Source organism: Gymnoscopelus microlampas, assembly GCF_963454915.1.
Source record: "Gymnoscopelus microlampas genome assembly, chromosome: 14".
In the NCBI taxonomy this organism is placed as follows: domain Eukaryota; kingdom Metazoa; phylum Chordata; class Actinopteri; order Myctophiformes; family Myctophidae; genus Gymnoscopelus; species Gymnoscopelus microlampas.
This window is the reverse complement of record NC_139951.1, coordinates 6,938,770-6,951,483: the sequence shown is the minus strand read 5'-3', so window position 1 is coordinate 6,951,483 and position 12,714 is coordinate 6,938,770. Positions and strand designations below refer to the sequence as shown.

Genomic DNA, 12,714 nt, shown 5'->3' with positions numbered 1-12,714 from the left:
GTTAAAGTGGCTGATGTGTGAGATGTAAAACAGGGAAGAGTGGAGGATTAGGATTGCTGTTAGCTAGTTAAAGTGGCTGAGGTGTGTGTGTTAAAACAAGAGTAAAGCCTAAGGCATCTATAGTCACCATCCCAAATCCCTTAGCTGAGTGATGTCATCTGCCAGGCAGCTCCACAAACACACAAACATGTTGTTTTTCATCAACCCAGGCCTTAGAGGCCATTTAAAAGCCACAACGTTGAAACATTACAATAACACCAATTAAATATCACATGGGTCAATGCCTTGCTAAATCAGCTGTTCTGAATTGTAAAAGTGTAATACCTGTAATAAAGCTGTCTAATATCTGCATGTGATATGTTAAGTAGAATAATGTAACTTTACTTCATATGAAAATGTGTCAAAATCATTTTAAAACAATTATTTGTTAATTCATAGTGTTACTCATTCCACGAATGCCCGATCCTTACAAGCTGTACCTCGTTGTAAAGGTGACTAATCAACGATAAAAATTATATAATATGCAATACCATTTGGTGGTATTATTAAAGGGGAGAACATAATCGACCGAAGTTAAGTTTCCAATTTGTTTGTGGGCAGTTTATACAGCCTATACATAAAATATTGTTCTAAAATCTATGATGCATTTCATGATCTACAGTGTTAGGGCTGTACAATAGTTGCCAATGTATTCCTGGTAATATACATTACCGGACACACATGATTCTTTGTGTATATGAAAGGATTGTTAACGCATGTTGAGCCCTGCCCATTCTTCTGCCTTGGCCCAGATGGGCGTAGTGAAATAATACGTGATGGCAAACGTTGGCACAGGGCATGGCCATGTGGCACAGCACAGAGCACAACACACTGTCTATAAAAAATGTAGCAACTGGACAAAGGATTTAGAAAAGAGGGGGTTAGACAGAGTAGGCGAGTCATGAGGGCTTTTCTAGACATGCACCTGCTTTCATACCTGTACCTGACCTTGATATTGTTCTCTTCATTCTCTGCTTTGTCGTCCTCACTTTCCTCTTGTGAGTTACAGGCACAGTTTAATCTCAACAGAATGTACAAGGCTGGGGACTTGGTTCTGGGTGGCTTGTTTATGATACACAAAAACCCAGTCTACCCTGAGCTGTCCTTCACCTCCAAGCAACAGGAGCCCACTTGCTATGGGTGAGTATCATTAAACACAATAGCAAGCAATAGAACAGGCCCCTTGTTTTGATAGATAGTATGTTGTATGTCTCAGATATAGATATTCAAGATTGCAGTGACATTTTGTGTGTTAGTTTTCACATTCCAGGATTCAGACGGGCCCTGACCATGGCTTTTACCATTACTGAGATCAACAGGAGCCCCAGCCTGCTGCCCAATGTGACTCTGGGATATAGGATCTATGATACTTGTGACATGCTTGGAGGTGCGTTCCATGCAGCGTTGTCATTGGTCAGTGGGAGAGAGGAGCAGTTTCAATTGGATGAGAGCTGTGTTGGGTCTCCTCCGGTGCTCGGAATTGTGGGTGCTGATTCCTCTACACATTCTATTGCCATCTCTAGTGTATTAGGTTTGTACAGAGTGCCCATGGTAAGTTTCCTACCAGAACCCATTTATCATCACCAATTTGATACGCATATGAGTTATTTATTTACAAAATACAAAATGTGATAAACATTGTATAATGTTTTTACAGCTTAAAATACATAGAACATGTTTACTTGCAGGCAGAGCATGTGAGCATATAATTTGGGTGGGGAGTATTTGGATGTTATTTCCTCAGTTATGTTTTGTTTTTTTTGCAATTTGAAATGGAAATGTCTACAGGACACTCAATTAATGAGTTCATCCAAATGCTTCCGGCAGAGGGAGAGAGGGGCGGTGAATGAATGCCCTACTTAATGCTACAGTGTCACACAAAAGTAACAACATAGACGTTCTAGATTCTAGATTCTATACGCTCACAATGCGTCGCGATGGGATGCGTAGTGAGCTACAGAACAGAGTGGTTAAATCTGACCGTGGGTTTTATGAAAATTTTACCAATGAAAACACGAGCTTATGACTAAATAATAGCTACATTGCATCCCACAGGAAATGTTTTCCTCCATTTCCTGAAAATGATACAATATTATGCTCATATTCTGTACTTGCAGGGAACATTGGTATAAACAATATGTATATGTTACAGAACACAGTGTATATTGTAACTTTTGTAGGTAAGTCACTATGCTACCTGCTCCTGTCTGAGTGAGCGGCATCGGTTCCCATCCTTCTTTAGAACAATCCCGAGTGATGCCTTCCAGGTGAACTGCTACACACTAAATAGATGTGTTGATGTCATACATGTTCCACACAATTGACAAAAACCTCCCTCTATTCAATAGAGGGACGTCATAATATCCATATTATACAAACGATATAGCATAATTTAACCGTCGGGCAGAAATCTTGTATCTCCAAAGTAATGCTCTACTTTGTCGTATGACAGTGTTGAGCAAAAGTAGAAAAACAGCTGATCTACAAGCTCACAACACGTTGTGATATGACATGTTGTAAACTTGTAGATCTACTATTTTCACCTATAAAATACATTGGAAAGGGTAGTGATTAAGTGGTAGGTTTTATAAATATTGAACAAATTAACTTTAAAATAGAGCTTACATGTGAAATAATAACTACATTGAATCCACTGGAACACCTATTTCCTGAAAGAAAACAAGGCTACCCTACAGCAATTATATCAACAATCCTTTGCTTGTGTATATTACTGCAGGAGTTGAAGGGCTCTGTTGAGAGCAATAAAGCAGAATGATTCGACCTTTTAATTGTGGAATGTGTGTCTCTGAGATTTACTGATGTAACACTATAGCCTATAAACAAACAAAAAGACTGAAAACTGAGGCCCTTTGGATGCAAAAAATTGACCTTTACTTACAAAAGTGAAAAGTGACATGGTGAAATAAGGTGACACAGAGAGTGGATGTTTCGGTACTCAGACCATCATCAACACTTAGTCTTGACATTTTTCTTTGCATCTAAAGAGCCTAAATTTTCATCTTTCAGTGTGCAAGCCTTTTTGTTGTTCATGGACTTTCATGTTGGCCTCTCGTACCTGTTTTCAGCCCTATAGTAAGCCTTTGAGTTTAGAGCGCAAACTTCCCTACCTCTTACACTAATAGCCAACACACTTATCCCTCCACTTCTTTATCCAATCAGGTGCGAGCTATCCTCCAGATTATGAGGCGGTTTGGCTGGACCTGGGTAGGACTGCTGATTATCGATGATGACTATGGACACAATGCTGCCAGATCCCTCCAGTCTGAGCTGGTCCAGTCTGGTTTAGGTTGTCTGGCATACGAGGAGGTTGTGCCCATGGACACTGACCCAGCTGAACTTCAGAGGATTGTCACTCTGATGAAGAAATCCACAGCTCGTGTGGTCATTGCATTTGTATTTGGGAGCCGTATGGCTAAACTCATGGAGGAGGTTGGGGTTATGATACATATTGATTTGGGAATTCATAATAATGAGGAATCTGCAATTACTGTAGCTATATTGAAGTGAAGCCATTCTTTCAGAATGAAACGTAGGCTGCATATTGTGTGTTTTTTTACGTTCATCAATTTAAATGCTCTACATTATTTTATTTTTTCATCTCAGTACTTCTCTGCACAATAAGAAAAGATTAAGACACCGTCCACATCTCTCACTGCTATAACTAATTGTTATAAAGCCTGTATGGGAGTTTTATAAATATTTAACCAATGAAATGCATCAACAGGTTGTGATAAAATCACAACTACATTGGACCCATTGAACACAGGTTATTATCATTTGTTGTATTATTACTATTATTAATTTCATTAACGGTTTTGGACATGGACAAGGTTTGCGCCTGACAGCAATGATAAACACCAACCAAGAATTGAGAAGTTGTATTCGTTACTAACTTATACAAGTACAAGCAGCTGAATGTTGAGCTAACATTCTAACGTAATAATATATATTAAAGCGAAAAAATAAATAAAAGTATATATATATATATATATATATATATATATATATAAATACACAATGAGAAATGAAAAATGGTACAATATACCGTATGTTGTTCAACACAACAGGTGATAAAGCAGAATGTGACGGGGCTGCAGTGGATGGCCAGTGAGTCCTGGACGTCTAACACTGGACTCCAGACTCCTGCCTTCATGCCATACCTGAGAGGCACTCTGGGCATCGCCATCCGTCGTGGAGAGATACCAGGTCTCAAGGACTTCTTGTTACAAATACATCCTGAAAATGACCTTGACAACAGCCATGAAAATAACATAGTGAGTATTTTGTTTAACGCATTAAGACCTGAGTTGGCTTTGTATTTGGTCTGCTCTTGTTGCCATCTACACTGAAATATCTTCGCCAGAAATAGCAGATCTACAAGCTCACAATGCTGCGTTGCAACACATTGTGAGCTTGTAGATCGTCTATTTCCGGACAATGTTCCCCCAGATTAGGGGGTGGAAGGTTTCAAGTGGTTAAGCTGCCTTTTCAAATTGATGTTTGTTTTTAAGCATTCACAAGGTATGATATTATGTTTACCCATGATATTATGTTTACCCATTTTCAACCTATCTTCATATAATTGGTCCTCACTAATGCTCATTATAATATATAGTATCATTTTTGTCTACTCCCTCTGTGTCTCAGAGGAGGGCTGTGGTCAGTTCAGAAACCTGCCAACACGTGACATCATCGATGAGGAATCCAAGCTAATAGAAGCAGGCTTTGTTAGCATGCTGAAATATAAGCCACTGTTCTTGCATTAATAAAGAATCAAATTAACACAAATAATTGAAAGCTTGATCGAAATCACCAAACCTGCCTACCAACGATGTCGATGTCACTGGTAGGCAGGTTTCTGAAATGTCCACAGCCCTCCTCTGAGTCACAGGCAGAGTAGACAAAAAACTGTACCATATGAGCAGTGAGGAGCGATAGGCTCTATGCACAGCAGCCATATTGGAAAGGCCTCTTCTGACTTCCTTCACAGGTGTTACCAATGATACTAATGAAGGCTCTGGTCAGGGTGCTGATATTGTGCATGTTGGCTCACTAGAAACACTCCATTTTGGTTCCCAAATGGCCCCTTATGGTGGGTGTGTAACTATTTGGTTCCATTTGTACAGTCTCAGAGTTATGGGGGTCCTTGAAAATAAGACAACCACTATGCCACAATAAATGGAACAGAGCCTTAATTAGTATTATTGGTAACACCTGTACCCAATTCATTCCCAATATGGCTGCTGTGCATAGAGCCTATTATATATTTTTTGTTATCAATTGTTTTTATTATATCAAAAGTACAATCACATTTTTAAATGAATACATTTTTCAACAACAAAAACAAGATACAAACAACTTAAAACAGAAACAATAATAATAAAAATAAAAATAAAAATAAACCCACCCACCCCTCCCCGGACCAACAACACCATGTCTATACCTGTGCAAGGTCATAACACTGTTATACAACACTTAAACCAAGTCTTTAATCTTATCTGCAACGTTAGACCACATATCAATATTCTTCTCACTTGCTCCATGCAACCTTGCCGTTGACAGTTCTAAATAAACAATATCTAAAAAAGTTAAAGCCCATTGGCGACAAGTTAGAGTATGAGGAGGTTTCCACCTTGTAGCTACCATTTTCTTTGCAGCTGTTAAGCCAGCAAAGAAGATGCGCTTATGTGTGCAGTTCAGTTGTAGCCGGGACACATCATTTAATATAAATACCGATGGAGAAGGTGTAATATTAGCTCCCAAAAGTAATGACAATTTAGCAGCAACCATACTCCAAAAAGAGGAAACATTTGGACATTCCCAAACCATGTGAAAAAAGGTACCAACTAGAAAAAGTGCTCCTCGGAGCACAGGTCTCCGCCAGGTCAGGTAGGCTATTGTGGCCTCCTGGTGGCGCTATAATAGGCCAACGTGAAAAGGGTGCCATTTCTTCTTAGGCCTTGCACGACAATCGGACACTGACTGCATTCATGATTTCAGGCATTTTGTTAACAACATTGGTAGTTTCGCTAAATTAGACCTGCTGGTGGCGCTATAACAGGCCAATGTTAAAAGGGTGGCATTTGTTCCTCAACATAGTGTGAATGTGGATGCAAAGTTTGACCGCAATCGGACTGTGCGTTCATGATTTGCGAAATTTTGTTCAAAACAAGCCAATAATGCAAACTTTAGATGTCAATCTTAGCCAATCAGTATGGAATATGAAAAATCAAACACATCCGTCGTGATCACATGACTATAAAGATCAAGTGTACCGATTTGCGTGAAATTTGGATAAAATTGGAAGGAGTAGTATAAAATAATGTGTTTTACATAAGTCGGCCTCCTGGTGGCGCTATAAAAGGCAAATGTGAAAAATGCAAGGCAGAGGTTTTTCCTTGACCTCTAGGGAGTGCGCATACAAAGTTGTACACAGATCGGTGCAGTTATAGGTAAAAACACGAATCGGCCTGTTATAGCGCCACCATGAGGCTGATTTGAAAAAAATCAAATGGTAGTTCTTCCTCGGCCTAATGGGAATGTGCTTGCAAAATGTCACGGAAATTGCATGCTGTGTTCATGATTTGAGGCATTTTGTTCAAAACGGAGCACTCCTGCAAACTTTGGAAGACATTTTTAGCCAATCAGGATGAATTATGAGAAATATGAAAGACCTGTTTGGTTTAATAACTATAGAGATACTGTGTACCGATTTGCGTGACTTTTGGACAAAATCTGTAGGAGTACTGTCAAAAAATATGTTTTGCACAAATCGGCCTCCTGGTGGCGCTATAAAAGGCCCATGAGAACAATTTGGGGCAAAGGTTCTGAATTGGCATCCAGGGAGTGTGTGTGCACAGTTTCGCTGCGATCAAGACAACGGTGCCGGAGATTAGCTGGTCACAGACGGACGGACACACACACACACGGACGGACGGACGGACGGGGTGGAAAACATACTCTCTCGCCATGCCTTCGGCCTGGCGGAGACAATAACATTTGGATTACAAAATGTGCAGTTGGGGCTATTTATAAACCTCATAGCACATAATCTACGGGGAGTCAAATATGTACGGTGAACAAAATTTAAATGAATCTGTTGATGATCTGGATTCCTAGAAGACAGCAATATATTAGACCAAACTGTGTCCCAATCAAAATCAGGCTCCAAATTCCCTATATCATTTCTCCATAGAGTATCCACAGCTAGGGACCCATAATTAGATTCTAATAAAAAACCATACAATGCGGAAACAAGGCCTCTTGACCTACTAACGTCACAGATAAGTCTATGTAAAGGGTGCATTGTAAGGGAAGTCTGCCACGGAACTCCATAAGTCCTCATGGCTGTTCTCAGTTGTAAATAAAAGAAAAATGAGTTGCCTGGCAAATTAAATGTGTCACATAAATTCTGAAACGAACGCAAACCATTCTCATCAAATAGATCACCCAACGTATGAATCCCCTTTGAACTCCATCTAGGAAAGCGAATGGGACGTCCCTCCAACAAAAGTCCTTGATTATTAAACACTGGGGAAAAAAGATTCCATTTCAAGTCAATCCTGCACGTTTTTTCTGCTGCCCTCCACACCGTTACCAGCTGAGATATTATTGGCCCAAAGCGAACTTTGTATTGATTAGTAGTTATATTTGAATAGATAAGATCTCTCAACCCAATAGGATGTACTAAACTCTCCTCAAGCTCTCGCCATGAAACCGTAGCTGCCGAGTCAAACCATTTTAAGAGGGGACGAAGGGTAAAGGCCCAATAATATAATTTGAAATCGGGCAATGATAAACCGCCATCAGCCCTGGCTCGCTGCAATAAAGAAAGTTTAAGACGTGGACGTTTCCCATTCCATACAAATTTAGACACAGCTGAGTGAAGCTTAGTCCAATACTGTGGTGGCGGTGGCAATGGAAGCATAGAACTTACAAAATGTACCCTAGGAAGAACGTTCATTTTTATGATTGATACTCGAGCTTGAAGAGAGTTGGGCAGCGATGACCATCTGCCCAAATCAAGACCTATTTTATTAAGAGTGTCACCATAGTTGTTTCTAACAATAGCTTGTAGAGAGGGGAAAATATCCATGCCAAGGTACTTAAATTGGCTCACTACTGGGATTACGGCCGGCAAAGTGGCAGTTCTCATCTCGTCATTCAGCGGCAGAAGGGCAGATTTTGTCCAATTGATTTTGTAGCCTGAAATGGCACTAAACAGATCAAAAACTTTAAGAACATGCGTAATTGACCTTGGGGCATTCTCAACATACAAAAGAATGTCATCAGCATTTAAAGAAATGCGATGCTGTGTGTTTTGGATTGAAATAGGACTTATCTCCGTAGACTGACGAATCGTCTGAGCCAGGGGTTCGAGAGAAATGGCGAAAAGGATAGAGCCTATTATATGAAGATATGATGAAGACGTAAAGGACCACTGACCCATTTTCATCCTGTTTCTTCAGGTGAGGCAGTTTTGGGACTACACATTTCAGTGTCAATTTGCACCCCTTCCACCTGAGTGGGTGGATGCTGGTGGAAGGGTGTGTACTGGACAAGAGGACCTAGGAACAGCAGAAACGACCCTGTTGGATGTGTCTGACTTCAGACCAGAGTATAATGTGTACAAGGCTGTGTATGCTCTGGCCCATGCCCTCCATGACATGTTGCAGTGTGTGCCAGGAAGAGGGCCCTTCACTGGCCACAGCTGTGCCAGTTTGCAGACAATACAGCCATGGCAGGTGTGGTATTAATTCACAGATCAAAATATGTATTATAAATGTTTTATTATAGTTTATCAGTGTTTGAAACAGAAACATTTGGGGATTCTTATTAAGATGAGGTAAATGCTCCTGGGACACAGAAAGCCCAGTTTTTCATGCTGAAAAAAAAGTGATTGTTTTGTTAAAAAAACAGTGTTTTGTTAAAGACGGGGTGCCGTGATTTTTTTCCCCCTCTAAAACATAATCATCAGGTATTATGGTTATACTAGGAGGAAGATTTTTGTTTCAAAAAAGTGTACAGAAAGTGTTAAAATTATGTTTTTCTGTGGACACGCCTCCAGTTCATTAAGTATACCTGGTTCTCACCTTAGCACCTCCTCCACCACCTTAGCACCACCCACCTGTCCTAGTCCCTCCTACTCCTCATGCCCACACCTGTTGTTATGATAATGAGGGGGAGGGTATATTTTTACTGTGTAACTAAAGCGTTGTTTTTCTATTGGCACGTTTGACCCTCAAGGTTTCAGCCTCCAGGAAGAAACTCAAAATAGTCAGAGAAGACATAAAACACCATAAAAACACCACCAGGGGGCTTAATGAAGTTCTATCAACCTCATAGACACATGAAAAACAGAAAAAGTGCAAAACCATGGCACCACCTCTTTAAAATGTTAATATTGTGATAGCAATCATTGCCATAGTGTTATTTTAGTAACAGGAGTCTCCCTGTCTCTCCAGCTTTTTAGTAAACAGAAATGTAGGCCTACATAACCTGCTTCTTATTCTGTGTTTAAGTTTATGCTTCTTATATGTGTTTATATGTAGATATTTTTGGAAAACAACAAAATGATGGAGCTTGCCCCAAAATGACTTTAACCCACTGATTTACACTTGTAAAGCTGTGATGTGACAGTAAATCTGATTCTGATTCTGAAATCACATTTCCAGGTGGGTCACCAATTTCATCCAGTCAGGAGAGAGAACCCCACAATTGGTTGGTTGATTGATTGATTGATTGATTGATTGGTTGATTGAATACTTTATTAACATGCTTATTAACAGTACATGGTAGAACAGTTAACGTTTATTTTCTTCTGTTCCATACAGTATGTGTTTCATCACTTCCAATTTCAATCAGGAGACTTTATTCTCCTTATTGGATAAAATTGTTCTCCCGACTTGAACGTTTATTTTTTCTTTACCAAAGATGGAGAGATGGGAGCCCCCTGTTACTGAACAAACATGCTATAGCAATGGTTACTGAGGGAATATAGCACTATTTAACACTTACTTTATTAACAATAACCCTTACAGCACCTTAATGGCTCTTTCCTAATGCCACTTTTTCCAATGTCCTCCTTTCAAAGCCCAGAAAGGGAATGCCCCCCCCCCCCCCTCCCACAAAAAAAAAGATTCATGTTATATAGACCTTCGCAGTGTGTTTCCACGGGTAAATGTCCCATAACTTTTCTCCATAGAGACCTGTATTATCAGCTATAATGTCTTAACAAACCAATGTAGACTTACCACTCTGTGTGCGATCAATCTAGTTTTAAGAAAAAACGTGTTTATTTCTCGGTCTCACTGAGAAAAACGTCACTGTGTAACTTCCGGTAATGTCGACATCAGTCTCTTGTTCTTAATAATTTAGCTTCTCCCCATTTCTAGGTTGTCTATTATCTGGAAAAGATCAACTTCACCACATCTTTTGGAGATCATGTATCATTTGATGAGAATGGTGATCCTTTACCAATCTATGATGTCATGAACTGGGTGTGGCTCCCTGATGGTAGCACAAAGGTTCAAAATGTAGGGGTGGTCAAGAAGTCAGCCTCCACAGGTGAAGAACTCATCCTTGATGAAGACGGAATCTTTTGGAGCTTTGAATCCAAAAAGGTCACTTCAGCCTTCTAAAATACCTAATGTTGAGCTCATGATTTGAATGCAACTTAGTTTGGTCTGAAATTGATTATGGTTACTTTCCTCTGTAGCCTCCTCGGTCAGTGTGCAGTGAGAGCTGTTCCCCTGGAACCCGTGTGGCCAGAAGGAAAGGGGAACCTGTCTGCTGCTTTGACTGCATTGCTTGTTCTGAGGGAGAGATCAGCAATCAGACTGGTTGGTTGACATTACTAAATTAGTCCATACCTGTGCACTATGCACTAAACTATGCGCAGACTTAAGACTTGGGACTGCAGCTGCCACTACAGATCCATAGCCCATGGGAAAATGTGAACAGCTTAAATTTGGGGAAAGTTAAACATACAAACCCACTGAGGAGAAATCAATGTAATCAATGATGTTGACCCAAAAGGAGTCTATAAAGAGGAGAGCGCAATTAAGACAATTGGAAATAGCTGCTGATTAACCATGATTATCTCCCGTTGTCTCCACCCACAGCAGTCTGAATTGAATGAGAATTCACACGCTAATAAACAACTTACATGTGGGGAAAAGGGAATCTGCCAATGGTGAATGCCCATGTGCAAGATCAACTGTTCAAATTGAGTTGATAAATGTATACAGACAGACAGACAGACAGACAGACAGAGGTTTCCACATTTATAGTATAGGATAAGATGGTAGGATAGTAGTATATAGCCACTACAAAGTAGATAGCAGGATGTAAAAATGCAAGTTAACTTTAGGACGGTACTTTGCTAGTCTGTCCCGTTAACCTTGCCGTCTTTCTTAGACTCTACAGAGTGTACCCGTTGTCCAGAGGACTTCTGGTCCAGTCCCCAGCGTGACCACTGTGTCCCTAAGAACATGGAGTTCCTCTCCTACCATGAGGCCCTGGGTATCTCCTTGACAACAATCTCATTGCTAGGCACTCTTATCTGTGCCATTGTCCTGGAAATCTTCATCTATCATCGAGACACGCCCATGGTGCGCGCTAACAACTCAGAACTCAGCTTCCTTCTCTTGTTGTCACTCAAACTATGTTTCTTGTGCTCACTTCTGTTCATTGGCCGTCCCAGGCTCTGGACATGTCAGCTGAGGCACGCAGCATTTGGGATCAGCTTTGTGTTGTGTGTCTCATGTATCCTGGTAAAGACTATGGTGGTGTTGGCTGTGTTCAAGGCCTCCAAGCCTGGGAGTGGAGACATTCTGAAGTGGTTTGGTGCTATGCAGCAGCGAGGAACAGTTCTGACTCTTACTTCCATCCAGGCAACAATCTGTACAGCCTGGCTTGTGTCTGCCTCACCGACTCCTCATAAAAACACACAATACCACAGTGACAAGATAGTCTATGAGTGTGCAGTGGGATCGACAATTGGCTTTGCCGTGTTACTAGGTTATATCGGTTTACTGGCACTCCTCAGCTTTGTCCTAGCATTCATGGCAAGGAATCTTCCAGACAACTTCAATGAAGCCAAGTTAATAACTTTCAGCATGTTGATCTTTTGCGCCGTGTGGATAGCCTTCATCCCAGCATATATCAGCTCGCCAGGCAAATATGCAGATGTAGTGGAGGTATTTGCTATTTTAGCATCTAGTTTTGGCATTTTGTTGGCGCTGTTTGGGCCAAAGTGTTATGTAATTATTTTCAAACCTGAGAAAAACACTAAGAAGTCCATCATGGGTCGCGGTGCCACCAAGACGCAAAAGCAGAAATAATACAATAAACATTTTTTATTTTATAAGATATTGATATATTTGATTGCTGGTAACCTTCTTAGTTAGATTCAGTTTTCTACCAGATTGAACTAAAAGCAGTGATCAGGTCAGAGATGTACACATCTATTATCTCTCATAAAGAAAAGTCGGTGACAAGGTTAATTACCAAGGTGCTCATGTGGAGCAGTGGTAAAGTAGCTGCCCACCACCGTGGAGGCTGGGGGTTCGAATCCACTACGTACGGTACATTCGGCTTTGTGGAGCATCTATACAAACACAATTGGCATGTTCCGGGGGATGAAAGCCTGGT

At 40.6% G+C, this 12,714-nt stretch overlaps 1 protein-coding gene across 1 annotated transcript; it reads left to right on the top strand.

Moving 5' to 3' along the window:
* Window positions 1-1,069: 1,069 nt before the first annotated feature.
* On the top strand, window positions 1,070-12,404 carry LOC311060004 (extracellular calcium-sensing receptor-like; the record flags this gene model as incomplete). The annotated part of the gene is made up of 9 exons (XM_084078129.1): window positions 1,070-1,179; window positions 1,296-1,590; window positions 2,220-2,306; window positions 3,220-3,489; window positions 4,128-4,334; window positions 8,529-8,804; window positions 10,455-10,682; window positions 10,778-10,901; window positions 11,479-12,404. 9 exons carry the CDS (start codon window positions 1,070-1,072, stop codon window positions 12,402-12,404), a joined length of 2,523 nt encoding a protein of 840 aa, XP_083934255.1.
* Window positions 12,405-12,714: the final 310 nt, after the last annotated feature.